At 40.8% G+C, this 26,858-nt stretch overlaps 1 protein-coding gene across 1 annotated transcript in view; it reads left to right on the forward strand.

Annotated features, from left to right (window-relative positions):
- Positions 1-26,858, forward strand: part of RMND5A (required for meiotic nuclear division 5 homolog A) — a 62,364-nt gene that overhangs the window by 10,268 nt on the left and 25,238 nt on the right. Inside the window, exon 2 of the mRNA XM_074285673.1 lies at positions 15,729-15,871. Coding sequence (XP_074141774.1) covers positions 15,729-15,871 — 143 coding nt within the window. The remainder of the gene's footprint in view (positions 1-15,728; positions 15,872-26,858) is intronic.

Consider the following 26,858-nt stretch of genomic DNA (forward strand, 5'->3'; position numbering starts at 1 on the left):
TTCAAACACATTTCATTTTGTTTAGTTATAAAAAGCATTCCTTTGATTATGTGATTGTGTTATAGGGCTAAATCTGTGAATTAATTTTGATATCATTGTTTTTATTATATTGGCAAGTCCCAATCATGCACAGTGAATAACTTTTTGAAATCCTTATTTATTTCTATATAAATAGTATTTTGTAGGTTTATTTACAGAAGTCTTGCAGATCATTTGGTTTGGTTACAATTTTAATGCATTTTGTAGTTATTTTGCTTGCAATTTCTCTTTTTATTTGTGTTTACAGAAATGTTGATGACTTGTACTGATTTATGTATCTGACTACCTTCCTTAAGGTATTAATAGTCTTTAATAGGCTTCTTCACTGATTTTCTAGGTTTTTTCCTTAAGCATTTCCTCTCCTCTGGAAATGTGTTTTCTCTTTCATGTTCAGACCTTTAATTTTGTTCTTTTGTCTTATAATTTAGCTAGCATTTCTGTACCTGTCAGACAGTAGTAAAGGGGAGGGTCATTCTGGTTTGACCTCATTTTTACTGGGAAAACTTTTAATGATTCTCCATGACAAACAAGGTTCGTGCTTGGTTTTAGATGTATACTTTTGATCATATTCGATACCTGTTACATACATATAGCCTTTTTAGGGTTTTTTAGAGATTGCATTTTGTCAGTCATTTTTTCTCTTAACTATTCATTGAAGAAAGTAGAAACCTTTTGTCTTCTGAGTTGTACTTTTTTTTTTCCCCCCTCTTTGTTCCTTTAATTCTTAGAAAAGAGAGAATAGGATTCACAAAGCTGTAAAACGGGGCAAAGCCCAATAAATTATTGTAGTTTGGATGGTATACCTGGCTTCTGCAGGAGGAGCCCAGCTTTCAGCTTTTTGATGTGGTTAAGTAGGAAGACTGTAATTCTTATTAGTTGAGTGATGATGGCATTTTTAGAAGCATAAATCAGCCTTTTTAAAAACTAAAAAGATGCCAGTGGGTGACCTGAAGAGTTGGAGTATGTTTTTGAGAGACACCACAGAGAGCTGGAACCAGATGCTCTTGATATGTGGACCTGTTAAAATCCTCACATGAAAAGTTTAAAGTGTGTTTTGAAAGGTTTCTGTGCTTTTGCCAAGGACATCCAGAACAGGGACTTGAGGTTTTGGAAGCCTGAGGAAAGCACCCCTGATGGGGCCTCATGTAAATGGCTTTGGACCATTTCCTAAGGTCCCAGGACTAGAAGCAGAGGGATCTTGATGCAAGTGCTTGTATCTCCTTTTGAATTTGGTGCCATCTGTACCAGTTGTGTGATCCTCTGTAGCTAATTTGTCTTCTGCTTACCTCAGTTTGCTCAGCTGTAAAATAGGGATAATATAACAGCACCTTCTTTCCTCCCACCTCCTGCAAAGATCAAATGAGGTAATGTTTGTAAAGCTCTTGGCCATGTGGTAGGTGCTGTACAAATAAATGCTTATTCCCCTTTTTCTTCAGCTCCACCAAAGAAGTATGACAACTATCTTTTAACCTGGGATCCAGCCATGTAGGAAGTGCTGTACAACTTAGTCCCATGATCTTGCTTAAAAATACAGGAACAGTTTGCCATGGAGTTGGGAGGCAGCTGGAACTTGCTGTCTCCTTTTGTACTGTGGGGCACTTCTTCGCTCCCTCCACCAGAAAAGGAGGAAGGTGACTTGTTTATGGGTTTATAGTTTTAAGCTCATCAGGCATTTTCTTCTGAGCTCTTTGAAGGCAAGAATTGGAAATCCAGATTTTTTTTTTTTTTTTCCTACATTAGGTTGGTTCAGATTTTGGTAGAAGAGGAAGTTGGGTTCAAATTCCGTGGCCTGTGGATTTTATCTGTCTGTTGTTCCTGATTTCCATTTGTATAAGAAATGGAGACAAAGTCCAAATGTATTCTTGTGGGAGAGGAAAGATTTTGTAAGATTACTGACTTGATTCTTGGTTATTTTTGGAGGACCTCGAAGTAGGGCCCAGACTTTCATGAAAAAGTGACTTAAGTCAGTTTTAAGGATATTATCCTTGTTAATATTGCATTTCCTGCATAGGCTCACTTACTATGACTGACTTGGGTAGAGCCTTACCCTGGTTTGAGCTGGCAAGCTTGTGCTGGCCCAGGTCCCGCTCCGGCAGCCTCTTGGGGCAGGGGTCTCAGCTGCTTGCCTTCTGGGAGGGCCCTTGGGGAAGTGAGAGGTTGTTGCCTTTTCACCCAGGCAGTGTCTCTTATGGCAGGTGTGTGGTGGGTACTGAAGGTGGGGTGAGTGGTTCTGGAACAGATCCAGTGCAAATAGGCAATATTTTGCATGTAGACATTTTATTCTCCTGCTTGGATGTCACGTTCTTCCCTCCTGGTAGGTTGGCCTGCCAGTTAACATAATGGCTAGGGTGTGTAGACTCTTTCCGGGCAGCTCTGTTTTATGAAGACAGCTTGTAGCACTCAATGTCTCCCAATTATTTTCCTTTTGTTGAAGAGGAGTAGGAGAGCAGACCTCAGAACTGTGTATATTCTTCATGGTCCTTGGTCCCTGAGGACAGGGCCTGTGCCTACCATAGTGCCTTGCACACTGTTGTCACTGTTCACTCATTTCAGTCCTATCTGACTCCTTGTGACTCCTGTCGAAATTTTCTTGGCAAAGACTGGCATGATTTGCCATTTCCTTTTCTAGCTTGTTTTACAGGTAAGGAACTGAGGCAGATGTGACTTAGCCAAGGTCACACAAGGAGCCCGAATGTCTGAGGTCAGATAGGAACGTTGGGACAGCAGTTTTTCTGACTTCAGACTGGATACTCTGTGTACAAGTCACCTACATACCCTCCTGTTACATAGTAGGTGCTTAATAAATAGTTGTTGATTTATTTGAATTTATTATTGGGTTGGCCAAATCAAATCTTCAAGCAATATTCAGATAGTAGCAGCTTTCTGAAATAATTTAATTTTGCTTGGGTTGGGTATGGCATTACAGAAAACTGAGACCAGATATAAGTTGGTTGCAAATAATGTGTTATTCCTTTCTATCCACTTCATTACATTCAGTCAGTTGGAAAGATCTATAAATTCTTCATCTGGGATCTCTCAATTCTGTTCTCTTTTCATTCCTACTTAGTTCAGATTAGGGGCTTTGAATGCTAAACTAACGAAAATTGATACTGTGTTAGTATTGAGGAATCTATTAAGCTATATCCCCCAACGTAGCTAGTATTCTATTTTTAGGTATAGAATTCAGCCCTCTACATACCTAGTTCCCCCAGCAAAATATTGCCCATTTTTCATTACTTAGTCTAAATGCAACCTCCTTTAGTATCTTTTTTTTTTCCTCTTTTCAAATAGGATCTCTCTTCTATGAAGTCTCATGGAATCCTGTACCTTTCATGGACTTAGAAAAAATTACATTTGATTGACAGATTTCCTAATGTATCTTTTATTCCTTCCATTTTCAGAGAGCCATCTCTTACAACAAAGGAGGAGAGATGGGAGAAAGTTGTTCAGCAAAACTAATCAACATATTGACAAAGTCTAGTATTGTAGAAAGAGCTTTGTACCAGTTAGTACTCCACCTCTGCCCCCAAAGTGAAATTAGTTTCTCATATCTCTTCTTTAGGGCTTATGGGTTATTACAGTTTCATAGCATTCAATTCTGATGATTGGCCATGGTCCTGAGCTTTTTGTGATTGTTTATGTTGATGGTGTTTTGTTTTTTATTTTAAATCTTTGTTTACTTTACTTTGCATCATTTCAGTGAAGTCTTTCTGTGCTTCTGGATTCATCATTTTTCTCACACTTCTGTGATTTTATTTATGAAGTGTTACTCATTTTTACACCCTTCCCAGAATTTAGAATTATGTCCTAAATATAGTAAGAAGTCACTTGGTCACTAAATGGTATTACAGTGCTTATTGTTAAAAGGATTCAAAGGCCTTGGGCAAGGACCAAGATCACCCACCGAGCTGCTTGGTTACTTTGTCTTCCTTCCCCTCCCCTCTCCTTCCCTGCCTTCTTGCTATTCAAGACTGAATTTTTTTTTTTTTTCTGAAGGCAAAGTCAATGCCTTTAACCTCAATTGTTTGTTTTTTTTAAATTTTTTAAAGCTTTTTTTATTTTTAAGACATATGCATGGATAATTTGTCAACATTGACCCTTTCATAATCTTGTGTTTCAGATTTTCTCCTTCCCCTCTCTCCCCTAGATGGCAAGTATTCCAATATATATTAAACACATTAAAATATAGTTAAATCCAATATGTATAAACATATTTATATAATCTTGCTACACAAGAGAAATCAGATCAAAAAAAGAAAGTAAAAGAGTAAGAAAACAAAATGCAAGCCAACAACAACAAAGAGTGTAACTTCAATTCTTATTCAGCCTTTTGTGACTGGGGGTTGGCTCAGACAAACTTGAGACCTGGCTGAAGATCTTAATTTAAAAAGACCAAGGTTTGGCACTGCCGCCTCAGCCTCACTTAAATCCAATTCAATTGCAGTCAAGACATCATCTTCCTGATGTCATGAGTCAAGGATGAACAAGCCTTAAATATATAGTTTTATTAAGCCCATATATTAAAACTATTTCACATTAAGTTTTTGAAGATAAACTAACTGACCTGAGCATTAGAACAAGTCTTTTTTTTGTCTAATACAGATCTTCAGTTTCTGACCAGAACAGAAAGAATTGCTATTTACATTCACTCTGAGCCATCAAACTCAAAACAATGAACTTGTAAAAAGATTATTATGATTACTTCAAAGACCTGTTGTTGAAAGATTGGATTTGGATTGGGGAAGGAAAAGATAATCAGTATATTGTTGGTTGTATCATCTGGTCAGAAATGAGGGGATTCATGAGGGATTCCTCAGAATTTCATTTTATTGAGTGTGTGAAAGTTGCATTTTAATATCAGACTCCTGGTTTGGGAGATTAGGAGTAGTTATAGGACTTAGTGTTGCTGAGTCTTTTCAGTTGTGTAGCTGCGACCCTTTAGGTGGCATTTACTAAACCATAATTGGAGATCCAGGATGATACCATCCTTATCCAGAAAGAGATTTATAGGTTGGAAATCATTTACATAGAGATGTTCATTAAATTCTTGGGAACTCATGAGGTCACCCAGAAAGTGAGTCAAGAAGAGGACTTGGGCCGGTCAGAGCTTTGGGACATACCCATGGTTATGGGATGTGGATAATCTAGCAAGGGAAGCTGGGAAGAAACAGGAGGACCCAGTCAGGAAAACCTAGAGCCCTTGAGGGAATGCTGAGGGACAGAGAGAGGGACAGAAAAAGTGTAAGTGGCCCCAGAGAACCTGGGCGTCTCCCAGGGCTCTGTCCTGCACACTTCAGGACAAAGTATCAAATCTGTTTGGCTGGAAAGCTTTACGGAATGGTCCCACATTGCCTTTCCAACATGCTTTTATGGTGCTCTCCTTACTCTAGGCCAGAGAAGCCAGACCTAGAACCTGCTTTCCTTCCACAGAAAGTCTTTGTGGATTTCCCCTCCTGCCTTCCAACTGCTAGCACTCACAATCTTACACGTGGCTGGGTCACCTTTTGACCTTTCCAAAGTTCTGTTACAGTCTGAGCCAAAGTCTAGGTAAACCCTAAAAGCGGGGTAGAAATCACCCAGCAGTTGTGTGTCAGGCCTGAGGTGAGTGGGGTCCACAGAGAATGAAAAATGTTCCTTCCTAGCAAGAGAAGCTTGCTTCCATTTTCATGGGAGGACAATGACATAAATAAGCATTTACAGAATACAAGCTAGTTTGGGAAGGGCGGTGATCAGGAGAGAGTGAACCTGAGATGGAGATTCCAGGCAGGGAGGGTCAGGATGGAGCTGAGGAGACTGGAGCTGTGTTTTTTCTGGTTTGTAGAGTCCAGGAGAAGTAATGTCCAATAAAACTGAAAAGATGACTTGAGACCAGGCTCTACAGGAGTTCCTATTTTTTCATACCAAGAGCAGTAGGAAGCCTCTTGAATAGATGAGCTGGGAGATTGACCTGGCAGACTGGGACTCAAGGAAATGTAGTGGCCAAAGGCTGGCCTTGAAATCAAGAGGACCTTGATACTAGAAGCAAAATTAGGAAAGCAAGGAATGGTCTACCTCTAATATCTGAGGAGAAGAAAGGAATTTATGACTAATATGGCGACGGCGTTAACACCCTGGGTACTGCCTTTCCAGGACATGGATTAAGTCACTGCCGTGCTAGTGAAATCATTAACCTCCAAACAAAACAAAAATGTGATCAAATATAAAATTCATGAGAGAGAGATATTTGGGGGAAATAGGGGCAGAAAATAGAGGGTAAAGAAGATAAGTACAGCTTTACATGGAATTATAGAACTTTAGAGCTGAAAGGGTCAGTCGGCAATCGATTTAAGTGCCTACTGTGTGCCAAACACTGGGCTAAGTTCTGGGAATACCAGAGGCAGCAAAAGACAGTTCCTGCCCCCAAGGAGCTCACAGGCTAATGGGGATACAACAAGCAAATAAGCTATGTATTGGCCAAGCTAAAATAATTGAGAGAAGTCACCAGAATTGAGGGGTTGGGAAAGGCTTTTAGAAATGAGGCTTTTATTAAACTCCTTGGATGTAAAAACTTTTTCCCAGTTTTATTTCCCTTCTAATTTTGGCTGCATTAGTTTTGTTTGTACAAAAACTTTTAAATTTAAAATTATCAAAATTATCCATTTTATTTCATAATGTTCTGTAGTTCTTTTTTAGTTGTGAAGGGCTGAAACTCTTGAGTCAATGCACTGGGGTTGGACAATGGAGCACTTGAGGCTAATTACTGTTTGGACAATACTGTATAAGAATACACTTGGAAAATGGCCCTTCCCACTATCCTCTGCTGGCCCAATCATTTGGTGTCTACAGAGAATTGTAGAAGGGACTAAGGGGTGGAGTAAGACAAGCCAGAGGGACTTCTGCAAGAGGGACTCCGCAGTGAGGTCACAAGAGATCATACACATTCACTCTCTTCACTTCTACTGCTAAAGATCAAGAATAAAGACTTTTGCTTGCTGATTCTAAGGTACCCAGGGTGGTAATGCAGTTGCCATGTTTGGTGCCCAACGTGGGGCTAGACATCAAAAATTGTTGGATTTTCAAAACCCTCAGAAATCATTGGAATCCCTGAGACATGATAAGACTGTTGTAGGACTTGAAAACCCTCAGGAATCATTGGATTTCTTAAGAAATGATAAAACTGTTGCAGGATTTAAAAATCTGCGGGAATCATTGGATTCCCTGACACGTGAAGCAATGGACATTAGATTGGTTTTGGACTATCTCTTGGCTGCTGAAGAAGGTGTATGTGTGACTGATGTTTGCATTACCCTCCTTCTAGGATTTCTGGAAATCTTTTACAAGACCCTGTTGATTTATATTGTTTGTATCACTACTTGCATGTACAATTCATGTTTGTTACACCACATCAAGCCTGCACTGATTGTGGGGAGAGTCATCACTTATAGCCTGTGCATTATTGCTATGTGCTTGTGTAATACCTCCCATGCTGATGGGTTTGTGCATATGTGTTTCTAATAAGACTCTTCAGCAATCCCCACTTCCCTTTGGTGCTTTTCATCTCCCTGAGATGTCAGGGAGGGCGTGACCACCTGTGTTCTAATCCCCACTTCCCTTTGGTGCTTTTCATCTCCCTGAGATGTCAGGGAGGGCGTGACCACCTGTGTTCTAAAACAAAAGAAAGCAGGAGATGTGAAGGGCTGAAACTCTTAAGTCAATGCACTGAGGTTGGACAGTCGAGCACTTGAGGCTGATTACCGATTGGACAATACTCTATAAGAATATGCTTGGAAAATGGGCCAGCACAGGATAGTGGGAAGGGCCAATCATTTGGTGTATACAGAGAATTGTGGGAGGGACTAGGAGGTGCAGGGAGACTAGCCAGGGTCACTTCTGCGAGAGATGATGAGGTGAGGCCACAGAGATCCTACACGTCCACTCTCTTCACTTCTACCTCTAAAGACCAAGAATAAGGACTTTTGCTTATCCTGACTCCAGCTGATACTAAAGTATCCAGGGTGTTAATGCGGTCGCCATATTAGTCATAAATTCCTTTCTTCTCCTCAGATCTTAGAGGTAGACCATTCCTTGCTTTCCTAATTTTGCTTCTAGTATCATCCTTTATCTAAATCATGGACCCATTTTGACCTTATCTTGGTATAGGGTGTTAGATGTTGGTCATTGCCTAGTTTCTGCCATTCTAGTTTCCGATTTTCCCAATAATTTTTCTCAAATAGTGAATTCTTATCCCAGAAGCTGGGTGAGGTCTTTGGGTTTATCAAACATAGATTACTATAGTTATTGACTGTTGTGTCTTGTGAACTTAACCCACTCCACTGACCTACTACACTATTTTAGCCAGTACCAAATGCCTTGATGGTTTGTCCTTCATTCGTCAGAGATGTGATACCATAAAATGCAAGTGAATTATATTTAAATGAGGGAAGGCTGGACAGAGTCACCTGCTTCACTTTCCCCTCCAGAGCCATCTGGGTCCAGTGGCCAGACATAGATCACGAGGACTAGAGATGGCCCTGGATACAGTGGGAGATCATGGCCTTTTTAAACAAAGGCTTTCAGTGGGTCTTGAACTAAAGCCACACTCATTCAGTGATGAAGGCTAAATCAAAACAAAACAGAACAAGCTAAATCAAAACAAAACAGAACAAAAAACTATCTGGGAGGAAGGAATAAGACCCTCTGGGTTTCTGGCCCAAACTGAAACCATCTGAGTTCATTCTGAATCAGTCAGGGCTGAGACCTATTTATTGTTGGCCAAGCAATGGGAGCTAAAGAAATTTGAGTTTAAGGCAAGGTCATTATGAAAGAAATTTAACTGCCAGACCATTCCTTTGAGCAAAGCACCTACAAGTTTATGTGGACAGAAGGAAGGGAAAGAAGGAACTAGTTATGTGTCCACTAATTGTGTGTGAGTAGTAATATTTGGGTGGGATGTGCTGGGGAAAGATAATGGGTTCTGCTGGCCAGGTTGAGTTAAAGCTCTCTGTTGGACAGCTAGTTTGAGCTATCTGAAAGGTAGTTGGAGGTCAGCAGAAAAGCTGGGGCAGACTGGGTAGATTTGAGTTATCAGATGGGAGATGATCATTGTTAGAAACAATATTCTGAACTCCCAAAAGGGAATTCACTTGGGATAAGTGAAACAGGCTCCTGCAAGAAGCAATGTGGAAATTCCCATGAGCTCCCATCATTACAGAGCCCACCTTTGTACCCTGCAATCCCATTCTCACTCCTCCTCCTGCTCAAAGTTTCCATTAGAGGACTCCCTTCCGGGGTCTCATATTTCATTACTCTCTCACTGCATGCAGCAGTTCCTCTCCCTGGTCATGCACCAGGAGCAGAAGCTAATAGAGCTAATTAGGCATTCAAAGTAGCAAGAATACCTGGACCCAAGTTTGAAGGGAGGACAGCTTGGACGTCATGTCTTGTGGTTTTTGAATTACTGCTGGTCAAGATAGCATGGACCACTGGGTTGATTCCCCCCAGTTCTTATTCTTGTAGACAAGTTATAGCATCTGTGAAAATAACATAATAATAATAATGTCTTCCCACCATTCCTCACATGGATTCCTGTTGGCTTGGAGTTATTCTTTTCTTATCGTGGCATCTAATTAAATTTGGCTTAATATTATAACTGGTCAAGATTTATTTGAAGTTTTTCAGCTATGGAAAAAAAAACTTTACAAATATAATTTACTTTTCACATTAAATCCACGGGAGTTGAAATAAAGTAGTATAGAAGAAGAACGGAGAGCCCAGGACAGGGTCCTGAGGGACGGCTATGGTTAGGGGGTGAGATATAGAAGGAGTTTCAAAAAGAATGGTCAGAGATAGGAGAAGCCAGAGTGGTGTTCTGGAAGCCTAGAGAGAAGGGACAAGACAGTGACCCAAGTTAAGTATCAAAACTGTAGCCTAATGAAGGGAAATGAGGATTGAGAAAAAACCACGGAGTTTAGCAACAAAGAGATCATGATGTTGGAAGGAGCAGCTTTGGTGAACTGACGGGATCCCAAGAGCCAGAGAGGGGGAGAGGAGCTGGACGGAACCGTTTTTGTAGGGACTTTAGCTGCAAAGGACTGAAAGGAGAGATAGAAGGGTCAAGGAAGGGGACTTCAAGCCAGAGGAGACCTGGGCCTGCTTTTGTAGGAATGGAAGGGAAGAGGAGAGGAGGTGGGAAAACGGATTGGAGGTCAGGGGGAGGGTGAAGAGTTGGGTGTGGTACAGAAAGACTGGAGAAGATGGACAGGTCACACGTAGATTTTAGCCTGATAGCAGGGCTTTGGAAAGGGGGCCTTGTCATTCAGCCAAATGTCTGACATACTAGGAGACTGATGCTCAAGGAAGCCAACTCAGTAAAGGAAAAGTTAATCCAGGTGGAGCTTTGGTCTCTAAGCCCCCTCCCATGTAGCTGCTAAGCCCCTGATGTCTGCCTTCTCTGAAGGGGGAGGACTTGTCTGAACAAAGCTGTTTAATATCCCACTCCTGTGAGAGCTTGCAGATAGAGTGCCAGAGTGAAGTGATGGACTGTGACGGTCTCCACACCTGCCAGAGCGCCTGTTCCTAGTGGACTCTGTGCACTTGGCTCATTCAGAAACTGTCCATCTGGGAGCTTCTGTAGTCTGGGTCTGGGGTGCTCTGCCTCCCTAGTCTTCAGAGGAGGGAGGCTTCCTGGAGAACCTTCTTCCTGTTGGTGATGCGTATTTGTGCCTTAGTCTTGGGAAAGTCTTGATTGTGACGGCCTTGAATGGAAGTCTCCATGCTGGTCTCTTCTAGAATAGGGCACACTCCAGATTCAAAAGATGCTGATTTCTTTTGTTGTATCTTGGACTTCTTTGACTCCTGAAACTTGTGGCACCCTTCTCAGAATTATATTTTAACTACATTCAATAAAAATAGAATCACAAAAAAAAAATCAGTGTTGATGCTACTGCTAATAAATAAATAATAAATTATGTGATAAGTCCGTTGCATTGACTTCTTAACTAATTTATCTCATTTGTTTTTCACTACAGCCTTAGGAGATAGTTTTTTTTTTATTATCTCCTTTATAAATAAAGAAATTGAGGCAGCCAAGTTAAATGATTTGTTCAGGGACACACAATGAGGAGGTGGGTGGGGCTGAATTTGAACTCAGGTTGTTTTGATTCCAGGATCCATTGCTCCGGTTGAGCTTTATTTATTTATTTATTTATTTTTTTAATTGAATCTTTTTATTTTCAAAATATATGCAAGGATAATTTTTCAATACTGATCCTTGCAAAGCTTGTTCCAATTTTTCTACCCCTTCCTCCTACCCCCTCTTCTAAATGGCAAGCTTAGTTCCAAATTACTCTCCAGAATGGTTGTTCCCTACTTATTTTGAAATAGATGAGTATCTTCTTCCCTCCTAAAAGTTCTAGGCCCTCCTCCAAGTGAGGGTTTGTTACTTGGAATCACCCATGTTTCAAGTCACAATAGTGCTTGAACATTCATTTTTGTTTTATTTTGTAATTTTGTTTATCTCTTGTTTTAAAAGTCACACTTTCCCTAAATATATCCTTTCCTTCCCTCCTTGCCCAAGAGCCTTCCCTTAGGCCAGTAATGATGAAGCAAAAAGCCTGTCGCAGAACCCAAGCCTGGCTTGCCTGTGTTGGAGAGATAGCACATGTTTCTTACTGGAGTAAAAGCAGGGCGGGAGGCACGTTTTCTCCTTCCTGCTCTGGAGCCCAGCTTGGCTGCTCTACTCACTCCTTGGCTTTTGTTGCCTTTCACTGACCTTGTCCTGCTGGGTGGTGTTGGCCAGGTTTCCCTCATTTCTCTGAATCCCTCATTTGTGGTCTCTTACAGCACAGTGGTATTTATTACCTTCTGTTTATCTGTCACTTTTTTTCCATTCCCAAATTGGTGGTGGCCCATTCTGTTTCCAGCTTTTGCTTACCATAGGATGGGTTGATGAAGTAGTGGACTAAAGGTACAGAAGGCCAGTGTCCAGTGCATTTTGTTTTGGTTATACTCCTTACAAGTGAGAGAGTTCTCTTTGAGGGAGAGAGGGAGACTTGGTGGGGGGAGAGTTAACAGAAGTTAGGGAAATTGCCAAAGGAAACACCAAGAAAACAACCAAAAAAACCCCAACAAAAGTTGAAAGTTCATAAGAGGATACAAGTTGGCAATTTGCTTAACTAGTTTCAGTTTTGAAGATGTAATATAATTCACTTTTTAAAAACCTACATAACAAGTTTCCTCTATTTTAAGGGGAAAATATGGCTATGACTTTTTGTATTTGTGGGATGGCTTTGACCTCTTTGGGTCATATTCCTGTGGGTTGGGATTCCTATGGTTAAAGAGCATGGACTTTTTTTGTTTTAATTGTTTTGGGGGAGCATAGGGATGGGGGAGTAATTCCCAACTGCTTTCCAGTGGTTGGATGGGTCCTAGCTCTCCTAACAGTGAATCAGTGTGGTGTGTTCCTATGTCATCTTGGCCATTTTGCAAGAGCTCACTTTCAGTGGTGGAGCAGGTTTCCTAAGTTTCATGTAGCCATATTAAAGCCACTACTTTGATAGTAAGGGGAGGGAGGAGTTGATGATAATAAAACTGGAAATATCAGCTCTTTTTTGCTTTATTTCTACTCACTACCTTATTCCTTCCTTAATCCACCCCTCGAATGGTTTTTTCTTTATCTTCTCCCCTATCTATCCTCTTGCCCTCTTTATTTATTTCTGAATTTAGGAGACTTTAGTTTCTCCCTCCTCTCCGCTTTCTTTCCTTCTCCCTTTTTTCTCCCTTCCTCGCCTCTCCACTCCCCTCTCTTCCTTCCTTCTTCCCTTATTGCCTCCTTTCTCTCTCTTCCTTATCTCTCTCCCTCCCTTCCTTCCTCCTTCCTTGCCTCTCTCCTCCTTCCCTTCTTCCTTCATTCCTCCCTCCCTCTCCTTTCTTCCTTCCTTTTTCTCCCTTCTCTCCACACCCACCTCCACACCTTCCCAGCTGCCCTCTTCCTTCCTTTACCTATTGCTAATTAGAGTAAGGTTCTAATCCCTCTCTCCCCAGCTTCTCCTGTATCAGTTTTTTCCTTTCATGCCTCATTTATATGTGGTAATTACTCTTTGAATCTTTCCCTACAGTTTTATTTTTTTAGAATCATACCATCATACTCAGTTCAGCCTAAGCCTTTTTTTCCCCACACTACCCAAGTAATGACAACAATCCTTGCTAATACCTTAACATATATGAAGCAAACAATTTTACCTTATTGAATCTCTTATAATTGGTCTTTCATGTTTACCTTATATTTGTCCTGGATGTTATATCCCTTAAGTTTTAGAGTTATTGTCACAAAGACCTGAAAAAAGTCTTTCAAATTGTTAAATGCCCTTTCTTTCTCTCCACACACCCACCCCCCTGTTTAGGATTATATTTTCCTGTGTAAGTTACTCTTGGTTATAACCCCAGCTCTTTTGCTCTATAGAATGTAGTATTCCATGACCTTTTAGTCCTTTAGAACTTAGTCTCTTAGTCTTTTAGACTTAGCTGCTAGGTCTTGTGTAATCCTTATTGTAGTTCCTTGATATGTAAATTGTGGTGTTTTGGGTTTTTTTTTTTTTTTTTTTCTTGTTGCTTTCATTATTTTCTCTTTAACCTGGAAGCTTTGAAACTTGGCTATATTTCTGTAAGTTTTCCTCCTGGGATCTCTTTCAGGTAATGATTAATAGATTTTTTTTTTTTTTTTTTTTTTTTTTTTTTTTGTATTTCTACTTTGTCCAAAACTTCAGGGCAATTAAAAAATTTCTTTTATTGTATCAGGTTTTTTAAAAATCATATTTTTCAGGTAGTTTTGAGTTTTCTTATCTCCTTGATCTATGCTCCAGATCCTTTGTTTTTCTCATGAAGTGTTTCATTTTTCTAAAAAAAAATTGTTTTATGATTTCTTGGTTTCTTAAAACATCATTAGTTTCCCCTTACTTAATTCTAACTTAAAGTCCTTTTAAAACTTTTTGTGCTGGAGAGCATTTTGGAATCATTTGATATTTCTCATTGAAAAAAGAGTGGCTTTTTTAGTTCCATTATCTTCTTTTGAATGTGCACTCAGGTTTTCTCTGTCCTCTAGAACTATCTATGATTGGGTTCTTTCTCCTTTGCTTATTTATCTTTATTTTTTTATTTATTTTTAGCAGCTATTACTGTGATCAAATAGTGGTCCTGAGGTATGAGGAATGATGCCTTGCCTCAGGGCCTTCTTACTGTTATTTTCTGAGTCGTCCTTGGGCCCAATGGTGGGCCCCACTATTAAGCCCCAGCCATACTGTTCTGCAAATGCTCTGGAACTGAAACCAGGGACTCTGTTGTCCTGCAGGGCCCAGAATCAACAGGGACCCTGCCCCTTGCTGCTGCACCCCACTGGTCCCTTGCAGTCACAGCCTGGGCACATCTGGTTAGCACCCCATGCATGGTGCCAGTATTGGTCCTTCTTTGGACTTTGTTGACCCTCCCTCTGCAAAGTTTCTAAGCTAGGCTGCCCCTCTCCCCAGCTGCCCCAAGACTCGTAAGTTAGTTCTGCAGAGTCCCCAGGAGGGTCTTGCACTTCACTGGCCCAGCCTCTGCCCCTGGAGAGCCGGTCTTTCCTGGGTCCTTCTCCACTTGTCTTAGGAAGACTGCTGCTTTCTCATTTCCACTGCTTTGAGGTTTGGAATTAAATTAGGTTTAATTGAGGTCTGGTGGCAGATTTGGGGTACAGGGAGTCAAACAGAGCTCTCCTGCAACCCCTTTGGACTCGGCGCAAGGATACGGAGTTAAATGAGGTCTGGTGGCGGAGTGGAGTCCCCTGTAAAGGAATTTATAGACCTGAAAACCTAGATTGATAAAGGAGGTTTATTATGGGTTTTGGAAGTAAAGTTAAATTCTAGTTAGTAAAAGGTGAAGGTGGAGATAAAAGGGCACCGGAAATAGGATTCCAGTGGACAGAGATCCTGGGCGTGCCAGGCGTAAGGCTGCCATGTTAGGAACCTCTGCAAAGAGACTCCAACTTGGCTCTTTTATAATGAGAGATTTAGCTAAAGGGCCTGTGGGTGGTGTCCCAAGTTGGCTCAGACCAGGGTGTGGGTTGTGAGAGCCCTGATCTCCTATTGGAATTCAAAAGGCTGCTTTTGACAGGATTTGTGAATCAAAGGTCCTAGCTTCCTGAATTGATCTGCTAGGGGAGGTTGGGAATCAGAAAGGAATAAATCAGTCTGAAAGGATTAGTTTCTTAAAAGGGACCACAATCCACATCACCTATAGTCCTCTTTCTGAATGCAAATGGCTTTCTCCAATGCTCATCTATTGTAACTGGCCTGAATTTTCAACATTAAGAGCATGGAGGGAAATGGAGTCCAAGTCTTGTGACTTCAGAAGTGCATCTTGTTACTGAGAACACCTGGGAAGGCTCCTTGGAGATTGTTGGGTTGGATGGCGGTTTGGGGTCTCTTAGCCAGTGGGATTTGGAGGCGGGGCTGGGACTCAGGCAGTCCTGCCTGGAAGCTCTGGGCCTCTGCACCCAATTAAAAAGCAAGCACTTTTCTTGGAGGTGGTAGCCTTAAACACATTGTTTGCTATTGTAGATGCTCCTCCCCCTGCAGAGGGTGCCAGGGATGATTTGGGTTAATTGTTCTGCCCTCCTTAAGTGGAGGGAGTTGTCGCCTATGTCTGGTTTTGCTTTAATAACTCATTTTCTCTTCATATAGGCCAAGATGGTGAATTATCAGGGACACTGTCACTTGTTTTGACACAGTGCTGTAAAAGAATAAAGGACACAGTCCAAAAACTGGCTTCCGATCACAAAGACATCCACAGCAGTGTCTCCCGGGTTGGAAAGGCCATTGACAAGGTAGGTTGTTTACTGCGTGACTCCTTCCTTCCAGATAGAGGCCCTGGGGGGCTTTCCTCAGTGACCAGGGCTTCTCTTTTCAACAACACGTGACCCTGGGTCAACCTGCACCTCAGGGGCCCCTTTGGAGCTGGCTGCTGCACACTAGCCTTCTGGTGGAAGGTCTGTTCTTCTTTGCAATCCCAGCTCCAGCCTTTTGGAGCTAGCCGGAGCAATGAGGTGCCCTAGGGATTGGTTCTCCTTCCCACCGGACCCCAGGCAGCGGATCCGAGCTCTTGATCCTAAGCCCTTGGAAGCCAAGGAAGGCACAGTTGGGTCCTGGGTGACTTTCTGTCCCGAGGCCCTGTCTGTACCTGGATTTTAGCTGTGGCCCTCAGTAGCCTCAGACAGCCCTGGCGTGACATTGGCCTTCCCCTTTGGAGTACTTTGCCTCAGGACTCCCTTCCCCCCACCCCCCACTCTCCCAGCTTTGTAGAACAAGATTGAACGTTTGCCCCCATGGACAGAGCTGTCCCGCACCCCCTCTGCCTTTGCCCTCACTGCCTTTTGCAGCTGGCAGGCTCTTCCTCCTTTTCTCTTGTAATTACAGACTCGAAACTGGGCTGGCACTGCCTCCTTCAGTGTCCCCTGGGGCACCTCTGTGCTCCCTTGGCCACATTGGAGTGGATACTCCATGGGGGCAGGACTGTTTCCCTCTGTGTCTGTTAGCTTGTGCTTGGCTTAGCTCTGGGTTGGACCCTGGACCAGGGGTATATGAGCTGGAATTGAGGGGTCACAAGAGCCACAGACAGGGCCCTGGGTGGGCACTGAGCTCCTGGGGCAGACTGGACAGGGAGGACGGAGCTGGGCCTGGGGTCAGGGAGATCTGAGATGGGATGTGAGCCCATTTCCTGGCTGTGTGACTGGGGCAACTCTCCTCCCCTTCTGGGTTTCTTTCACTGTCACATGGGTTAATGGCAGCATCCACCTCCCAGGGCTGCCATGGAGATCACATGAAAGCTCAGTATGCAGGAGGGACCATGAACACTCTCCCCAAACAAAGGGACTGCTCTTTGTTCAGCCACAGAAGCTCATGGAGGGCTGACACGGCCATACCTGCGTTTTAGATCAGTTATATCTGAGTGGGGAGAGACATCAGGCATGAAAACCCAGATTATTGGAGCCTCTGGGCAGAAGGCAGGGAAGCCCCAGCCTAGGAGTCCCGAGAAAGGGCTAAGACGCTGAGAGCTGAATGAACTGAGGGCGGTTTCTCTGGAGAGGGACTAAGGCTTTCCCCAAGGGCTCACCCAGTGCTAGAGGCTTCTCCATCCAGCCCATGAACAGGAGTGAAGGAAGCAGATGGTGAGAGCTATCCAGGTTGGGACTTAGCAGGTCATGGAGGCGCAAGAGAAATGGGTGCTGTCGGGTTGATTCAGTTAGGAGGGAGAGAAGAGAGCAAGTGGTGGAAGAGATGGAGAGCTGTGGGCCGGAGCTTGGAGTGGGATGAACAGGGATGACCAGGAAGAGGAATTCCTGAGTTGTGACTATGTGGGAAAAGCTTTCACAGGGTCAAGGATGTGTGCCTCTCTGTGGGGCTCAGGGAAGTTATGTTGTGGGCCTTAGGGTTGTAGTGCTGGACAACAAGGAGATCGCAACGGTTATTAATCAAAGAAATTCAGCACTTTATTCTCTGCAAGGATGGATGCTGAAACCGAAATACCTGGTCACATAATGAGAAGACAGGACTCAATGGAAAAGACCCTGATGTTGGGAAGACTGAAGGCAGAAGGAGAAGGGGAAAGAAGAGGATGAGATGGGTAGAGAGTGCCATGGAGCAACAGATATGAGCTTGGCCAGACTTTGGGAAGAGGTGGAAAGAAGGGGGTTGCATAGGGTCCTGGGGCCACACAAAGTGGCCAACTAAATGGCAAGATCCAAAATATTAGAGCATTCCTCTTTTGAAGGTAGAAGATGGTGAGAAGGGACTCTAAGCCAGGCCTGGAAATTCCTTGGGAAAGCAGGCAGATATCCTGGGAGTGGACAGAGAAGGCCCACCAGGACCGGATCGGATAATCACTGTGGTCAGTGCGATGTTTGAAGCAGAAAGCATTGAGGGAGAAGCAGTGACAAGCACAGTATACCCCACTTCCTCTACCAGGCATCGGGGTGTGAGAGAAAAGCCTAGCCTATTATTGTAAAAGAACTTTGCCCTGGGGGGTGGGAGCCAGGCAGTCTCCAGGAAAGGGAAAGGCTGAGGAAGACCTAGGCTGACAATGAAAGCAGGTTTGTTACCTCGAGCAAGGATTCCAGAGACCACAGGGGAAGGAGTGAGCAGATCTGGAGGAGTAGCAGCATTGAAGAGTTGCTGGAGGACCTGGGAGACTGATGTTTTGTTCAGGATCCCTGAGAAGGCCTTGGAAACAGGCTAACCACTGAGTATAGTGTGCTGGGTGGCAGGAATACTTGAAGACAAGTTCATTGAGAGAAGCAAGCTTTTAAAGAGGTCTGCAGTAGTGAGCGCTCTTTTTTTTTTTTTTCCCCCCCCATTTCTTTTGACCCAACACATCTTTTTAATGCCGTAACGTTCTTAGATCTAAGACTGTATTATCAGATGTCTTACTGATGGCTGAAAGATGGATGTGGTACGTTACAAAGAGACGTTTTCAAAAGGCCAACCAGGTGTTACATTTTAGTTTGTAATGAATTTTTAAAATTTGATTTTTAAAAAAATTTTAAAATTTTATTTATTTTTAGCTTTATATTTTCAAAATACTTGCATAATTATCAACATTCACTCCTGTAAAACCTTGTGTTCCAAATTTTTTCCTTCCTTTCCCCTACCTCTTCCTTTGACAGCAAGTAATCCAATATGTTAAACGTGCAATTTTTCTATATATTTTTCCACACTTATTACACTGCATACAAAAAATCAGATTAAAAAAAGAAAACAATGAGAAAGAAAATAAAAGCAAATTGTAACAAAAAAATTGAGTCCATCTCTATTGAAATTGGCCTGAATTATCTCATTGTTGAAAAAAGCCAAGTCCATCACAGTTGATCACATGATCTTGCTGTTATCTCTTGGTTTTCCTCATTTCATTTAGCATCAGTTCATGTAAGTTTCTCCAGGCTTCTCTGAAATCATCATCCTGATCATTTCTTAGAAAACAATAATATTCCATAACATTCATATACTACAACTTATTCAGCCATTCTCCATCTGATGGGTACTTACTCAGTCTCCAGTTTCTTACCATTATGAAAAGGGCTGCCATAAGCATTTTTGAACATGAGTCCAAATTGCTCTCCAGAATGGCTGGATGTATTCACAACTCCCACCAACAATGCATCAGTGTCCCAATTTTCCAGCATCCCCTCCAACATTTGCCATTATCTTTTCCTATCATCTTAGCCAATCTAAGAGGTGTGTAGTGGTACCTCATAGTCGTCTTAATTTGCATTTCTCTGATCAATGGTGATTTAGAGCATTTTTTTCATGTGATCAATTTATAAAGAATTTTTGCCAAATTTTAAAAATGTTTGGAGAAATAAATGATTGCCTGCTTTGAATAGAGAAAGACACTAGGTGATGTTATGGAGACATTTGCAAGATTATATCTGATATAAGTGCTTAGGCCCAAGGAAGGCTGACTGGAGGAGAATGTATTATTTATTTTCAAACCTGTTTTGCACATGGTGCTTCATCTGAAAAGAGAGGGAAATAAGCCTCATGTAATGAGGATACACTGTTAGTAAGTTAGAATGGCTAGGTGCTAGTGGTTTTTAGCCTGGTTGATCCCACTCACCTGTGTCTATGATCTTTTTAGTCAGCACTCTTTAAGGCTTACAATACTGAATTGGCCCTCTTTCTGAGTCAGTAAACTGGAAGGAGCCAGGTCACATCCTTGGTAATGTCTTCAGAGTAAAACCATGTCATTTTCCTGCTTGTGAAAGAGCTTAATCATAGTGTGTATTGTCTCTTGAGTGTGACAATCTCTAATCAGCTTAAGATTTATTTACCTTTGAGAAGGGGTGCAGTGTAGTGTTTTAATGGGGTTTACAACAATACCAGAGAAATTGATTGAAGACCCAAGTGACTTCAGTTAATGAAGAGTTTTGAAGACCATTTGAGTGGGTTTCCAGTTTTGTTTTGTGTTTTTTCTCAGTTTGTCCTTTCAGTTGAACACTGAATGACTCAACTTTCTTATTTACTGAATTTTGGATTACAGTTCAGAGCTGTAGAAGTTATCCCATGAAGCCATTCAGAACAGGTGGTGAATAAGCTGACCCCATTAGCTTTTGGTAGCATCAGTAGCAGAAATAATGGAACCAATTATAGTAACAGAAAACAAGTGATGATTAAAGGGAATTTTTATGCTAGTGTGTCCTGCCAGATATGATTTTTAGTTTAAAAGGCTACCTGGCAGTAAGTTCTAAAGGGCACTTCTCAATATTTAGTAAAAGACTCCTGATCTTTTCCCCCCAAAATGGAAGACCTGGATTCTTTTCACTGAATTCCTTTACTTATTAATGGTAGACAAAGTCCTGAAGGCAACATGATTTGCTTAGGCTTAGTACCACCATTCAGAGCAGGGAAATTTATTTTTCCAAAAATCCAATGAAATTATGCCCATAAGCATTTATGATCTATTAACTGCACTGTTTTTGATTCATCAGGGCAGTCTTGTCCCCTGAAATTCGAGTGTTATCTATCTGTATTTACCGTGCAGCCTCCTAAAAAATCACATACCTATCTGTTTTTGATTGTCTTTCTGTTCTCATTCAAGCAGCAAACATTCTTTTTTTTTTTTTTTAATTTTTAATTTTTATTTTATTCATTTTTCCAAATTATCCCCTCCCTTCCTCCACTCCCTCCCCGCCGATGGCAGGTAATCCCATAGCAAACATTTATTCAACACCTACTCTATGCCAAGCTAGTTAAGATATTGAGATTCAAAAGACACAAAAACTGCATCTCTGCGGTCAAAGAGATCCTATGGGGAGGGGGTTAGGGAACAACATGTACAAATAAGTAGATACAAGAATCATTTGTCTGGTGATAATAATTGAGGTCCACAATACAGGTGCTGTATTTTGGAGTTGGGCTGTGACTGCTGAATCAGTTCTGTGTTCTTTCTACATATGGTAACATTTTTATTGCTCTTCAGAGTTAGAAGGGCTTTTCAAGTAATTTTTATTAAATTAAGTTCAGGAAGAAAAAACTGAGGAGGGGGGAGGGAAGGAAAGATATAAATCCAAAGTAAATGGGAAGTTCTAGCCCATTCCTCGAAATTGCTTTCATATTATATGTAGGTATGCAGAGGGTGCTGGCAAACATAACAACTGGCTTTCCAGAGTGGGGATGGGGAATTTATACACAACACATTTTTAAGTTTAATCTGCATAATTATCATTTCCTCCAATTTTTTAGGTCTGCGGCTTATAGATCTAGCCTGACATTTAGCGCTATCTAAATGCTCATTCTCAAAAATATAGCCTTGTGTTGGTTTGGGTTCCAGCACCAAACAATTCTGCCATGAGAAGAGTGATGGCTCTTAAAGACCTTATTGTCCAGAGAAGGACCTCCGGAGGTTCCTTCAGGTGAAGCCCCTGAGCTAGTACACAATTGGGAAGTTTGTTTTAAAGGGTAGAATTTTGTGAATTAGTATTGAAAAGAAATAGGATGAAGTTCATTTGATCTTGAGCAGTGATGGGGGGAACATCATCCTCTAGTCTATTGAGCAAGGGAGCCAGCATGGCTTCTGGCAAGAAGGAGCCAAAGGCTCCTTTCAAAGCTACCTGGACTTTTGAATGTGCCCACTTGTTGGGCGGTTTGCCAAAGTATAAAGCTAATGAATTTCTACCCCTTAGTGTTTGGCTTCTTAATTTATTTCTCCTCATTTGCTCTTATAAATTCTTTTAGTTTTTGTCATTTAGAAATCCTTTAGGCAATTTTGCCTCAAAATAAGAAGCCAATGATTTTTATACTGGGCACCAAGGCATTTCATGATCTTTAATTATTATAAAAGGGTCATAAAGCACAGTCTGGCTATGAATTGGTGCCTTAAGATGTTGACTGTTTTGGAGCAAATTTGATCATAACCAATTTGAGTTTTTAAAATAATCTGTTTTTTGTTTATTGTGAGACTTTATTTTAACTGTGGCACAGGGTGCATGTGGGTAATTTCATAATATTATATGATGTTCAAGGCAAAATAACAGGCTTGGGTATGTTGACTACTCTGTTATCCCTAGTTCTGAATCTGGTTATTTGGATGTTGTCTTACTTTGGACTCAGCCAATCAAAACATTCATGTGAGTGGAGCTGTTAGAAATAGCCAAATTATACTCACTATTTTGACCTTTCATAGCATTTCATTCATTCACCTGTCACTTGTTGGGAGGAAAAAGCAAGGAATTAAGTAGAGAATGATCATGTTCTCTGATTCATTATGTTAGGCACATTAACTTGGATCTAGAAGGTTTGTTAGGGAATTTTGAGTCAGATAACTGTAATGGGCCTTGGAAGCCAGAAAGAGATATTTTGATTTGGTATCATCAGCAGTAATGGTTCTTGAGGGGCAGCTAGGGAAAGAAAAGAAGATGGAGAATTGTAATCTGAAGGGCCAAGTGGTGAAATCCAGATTAGGAAGATATATAAATGTTTGGAGAGGAGAGAGAGAGTCATAGGAAAGGGAAAGAGGGAATGAATATATTAGTAGAAAATTGGAAATCCAGATCACTGGAAGAGATGAAGTTAGTTTTATAGAAGAGAAAGGGGCATCTAGAGGAAGCAGTAATAGATTCATCAAGGGGCATGTGTGGAAGTAAAGACGCCAGAGTGAAGAAGCCATTTGAGATTGTTTCTGCTTTTTTGGTCATGAATTTAATTTAAATTTAGAGTTAGAAACTAATTTTATTTGACTCTGGCAAGGGAGAGGATTGATGGCTTGAAAAAGTCTAGGGTGAAGGTTTAAAACAATTCTCAAGATGGGGATGAAGTTACATGGTAGCTTTACCTTGTAGAATATAAATGAATATATTTTGAACCTTGATTTAGGCACAGAGCACCATACCCAGTGGTAAGAGTATAGGAGTCTTCTCACTCAAATCCTGAAGTCTCTTCAGTGGGCTTATTTCCTGTGCCTCCACCTTTCATCTACATGAATCTGAAATTTTGAAATCAAAAATCATGTGCAGGTCACTATTTGCCAGTATCCCTTTTGTTTTTTTTAGGTGCCACCTATGATTTCTTCTTTTCCCTTCTGTTCATTTGGAATCTTCTCCACTTTGAGATCTTCTTAAAATGAGATATTGGCTTGGAATGAGGAAGACCTGAGTTTGAGTTCTGGCTGAAACATTTACTGGTTAAGTCATCCTTCCTTAGTCTCAGATTTCCTTGTTGTGAAATCAGGATTATAATGTCTGTCCCACAGTGTTAGAATCAAAAGAGATAATGTATATATGAAACATTTTGCCTAGTGCTCTAGGATTTGTTTGCAAAGAGTAGCTGTTATTATTTTTCTCATGACTATCATTACTTCCCGGAGCCTTCCCTGTATCCCCACAAAAACTTCCCTTAGAACTAGGAAGTCTGGTTGTGCAAAAAACAACCCTGCAGCTCCTTCCTTGTCTGGCAGGGGACAGGACATAGACTTGGGGAGGGGACGGGAGGTCCCAAAGTCGTCGGCACCCAGGGGCTCTGGCTCTCTAAAAGAAGCTGAATTGCTCTTGTGACTCCAGCATTTTCTGCTGTCCTGGCCTTTGTTCTAGCCAGGTCTGGCTAACCCAACAGAGCGCTGATGGGGAAATGGCTGGCAGTTTTGTGGGAGTTTAAGCGTTTTGAGGTCATTTGTTAAGTCTTTATGTTCAGATTTCTCGAAGTCACTGTTCAGAGATGCACAGGTGAGAGGATCTGAAGAGCCATGAAAGCCCTTTTATTTCTTCAAAATTAAGCCACAATTTCCAATGTTTTTCACTATCCTCCTCTCTATGTATCCTCCCTTCTCATTGAAGTTCTCAGTATCAAGCTGTATGTTGAGTTGATATTGAGGACTTCTTTAATTCTTCATACATTTCAGCAGATTATAGGATCATAAGTTAAGAGCTGGAAGGGACTTCTTACTCCTCTGGGGCCAAGGGAAGTCAAAGACTTGTTGCCTAGAGTATTGATCTACAAGTGTCATCTTAAGCCCAACAGTCGACCATCAGAATAGATTATTTCCAGAGCTTTGACATTATGAAAGTGCAGCTTATAAGTATTTTGGTGTGTATGAGATGAATGTAGTGCTTAGTGTCCTCTTTCATATATTTTACCTATATTACCATCTCTTCTGAAAGGGGTCACACCACAAAGTGAAAACAAATTAGAAATCACCAGGTGGCCATCCTTATGATGATATGAGGATTTTTAAAGCACAATTTTTGACCATATATTTGTCTAATGATTTATGCATTCTATTTAGACTTCAGATAGTATGTTGCCTTCTAATAAATAATCAATTTATGATGGAATGCTTTGGTCATTGGTGACTTTCAAGTAAATCTCATGTAAATAAATATACTTTATGGATCTGTGAAAAAAAAAACAACCCTAAACAACTGTAATTAGTTATTGCTTCAGCCCTTGGGAGGGTGTGGGAATTGCCTCAAATCATAAAGTAAAAATTATAATCAAATAAAAATCAAATCATAAAGTCTCTGAGGTGATATTTGACTAGAAGTTTGAGCATTTTTATCCAGGCTTTAGTGAGAGGCTCCTGATAGATAAGAAGTGAGTGAAATCCATAACAAATTAAAAGAATGATGAAGAACAGAGTGGCAGATGTCATCAAGAAGAGAAATGATGGGCAATGTTGGTGGGCTAAATAAGTGAAGGAACAAATAATGGGCACCCCATGGCTCTCCTAGTGTCTTCATAATTTTGAGGGAAAAAAACTAGCCAAGGCAGAAGGGGTGACTCTCACCTGTGGCGGATTCATGTAGGACATAGTCCAGGAGTACTATGGGATGGGCAGGTGGTTTCAGTCTGTGTTGTGGGAGTGAATGTCCAAACCTAGAAGATTAAACTTGTATGTATGGCATGTTTGTCAAATTATGATGGCAGCTGAAGAGTTCAAACAAGTTCAGAATTTGGATGTTAAAACATGAGGCAGAGTTGAATGGAGAAAATGTAAAGTCTTGACTAATATACCAAAAATCAGCTTCACAGGAATAGGAGAAAGATGGATATGAAGTAGTTGTCTGAAAAACATCTAAGGCTTTCTATGAAATTCTGTAAATCATATATAGAAATATCTGGAGCACAAGTATGAAAGGAGTCAAGTGATATGGTAACCAAAGAGAGAGAAAGAAAATGTGCAAAGTTGGGGTGGAGGTGGGATGACCTATTACTCTATCCTCTACTACCCCTCCATTTGTTATTTTGAGATTTTATAGTTCACTGACCTCATATTTGAGAGTGTTATTTTATGTGATGGCAAGATACATAACCTCTCCATGTTTTTGGAGATGGTTTTGTAAATTGCTGTGAACAAAATTATTAATTAATCAGCTGGGCTGGCTTCTGGTTGGCAGTGCTACAAGAATGTTACTGGTGAAATGGAAGTAAAATTTTGATCTACTAAACAATGGAGACTTTTTTACTTAAACTTTCTATATTTTAAAAACCCTCAAATTTATGATAGTACATGATATAAAGGTATTGAGGTAGAAAATAAAATTTTTTGTCATTGTTATTATTCTCTTAATAGTTTTTATTAAATATTGGCAGCTTTCCCTACTGTTTGCATCTGTATATTACATAGTGTAAGAAATTAAAATGTATGTAAGATAATATATTTTTTTTAAAGAGAGTTTTTAATATTTTATTTGAAAGGGAGAGATTTACTGGGACCAAATGGATTCATGGTTTTGTCTCAGGACTGAATGAGACTATCATCTCCAGCCAATAATATATTTTATGTAATATTATAAACATGAATGTTAATATGTAATATCATGTATTAGGTTCTACTTTTGGGATCTCTATTAGGTTTTATATATAAGTGTATATATAGTTGTTGCTGACTACAGACAGTTCTGACTGTTTTCAATTTTGCTCAGACTATCTTTGTTTTCTGTCTGGAAAAAGAGTTTGGGGAGGGATAACATCAAAAAATGTAGGTGATTTTAGCATTTCATTAAAATTTATTTTCAAAATATATGCAGTTTTCAACATTCGCTCCTGCAAAACCTTGTGTTTCAAAACTTTCCCCCTTTTTCCTCACCCCCCCTTAATAAATGGAAAGTAATCTAACATATGTTAAACTTGTGCAATTCTTCTATACATATTTCCACAATTACACAAGAAAAATCAGCTCAAAAAGAAAAATAGAAAAAAAGCAAGCAAACAATAAAAAAGTGAAAAACGTGGTAATTAACACTTAGTCCCCTTTAGTCTTTTCTCTGGATGCAGATGTCTCTCCATCACAAGATCGTGGAATTGGCCTGAATCATTTCATTCTTGAAGAGAGCCACATCCTTCAGAATTGATCATCATATGATCTTGTTCCCATGTACAATGTTCTCTTGGTTCTGCTCATTTCACTTAGCTCCAGTTCCTGTCAGTCTCTCCAGGCCTCTTTGAAATCTTCCTATTGGTTTTACGGAATAATACTATTCCATAGCATTCATATACCACAACTTACTTAGCCATTCTCCACCTGATGGGCATCCACTCAATTTCCAATTTCTTGCCACTACAAAAAGCGCTGCCATAAACATTTTTGCACATGGAATACAAACCCAGGAGAGACACTGCTACATCAAAGGGTATGCACAGTTTGATAGCCCTTTGGGCATAGTTCCGTATTGCTCTCCAGGAAATGCCTTCCAGAATGGTTGGACCATTCTCATGGTGTCTATCCTGCCGAGACCAGGGCATCCTAAGGACCTCCAGAAAGTTAGCCTAAACATTACAGTTTGTGTAAAAACTCTTAAACTTAGTATTATCAGAATTATTCATTTT

The sequence above is a fragment of the Sminthopsis crassicaudata genome, chromosome 2 (assembly GCF_048593235.1).
Source record: "Sminthopsis crassicaudata isolate SCR6 chromosome 2, ASM4859323v1, whole genome shotgun sequence".
In the NCBI taxonomy this organism is placed as follows: Eukaryota; Metazoa; Chordata; class Mammalia; order Dasyuromorphia; family Dasyuridae; genus Sminthopsis; species Sminthopsis crassicaudata.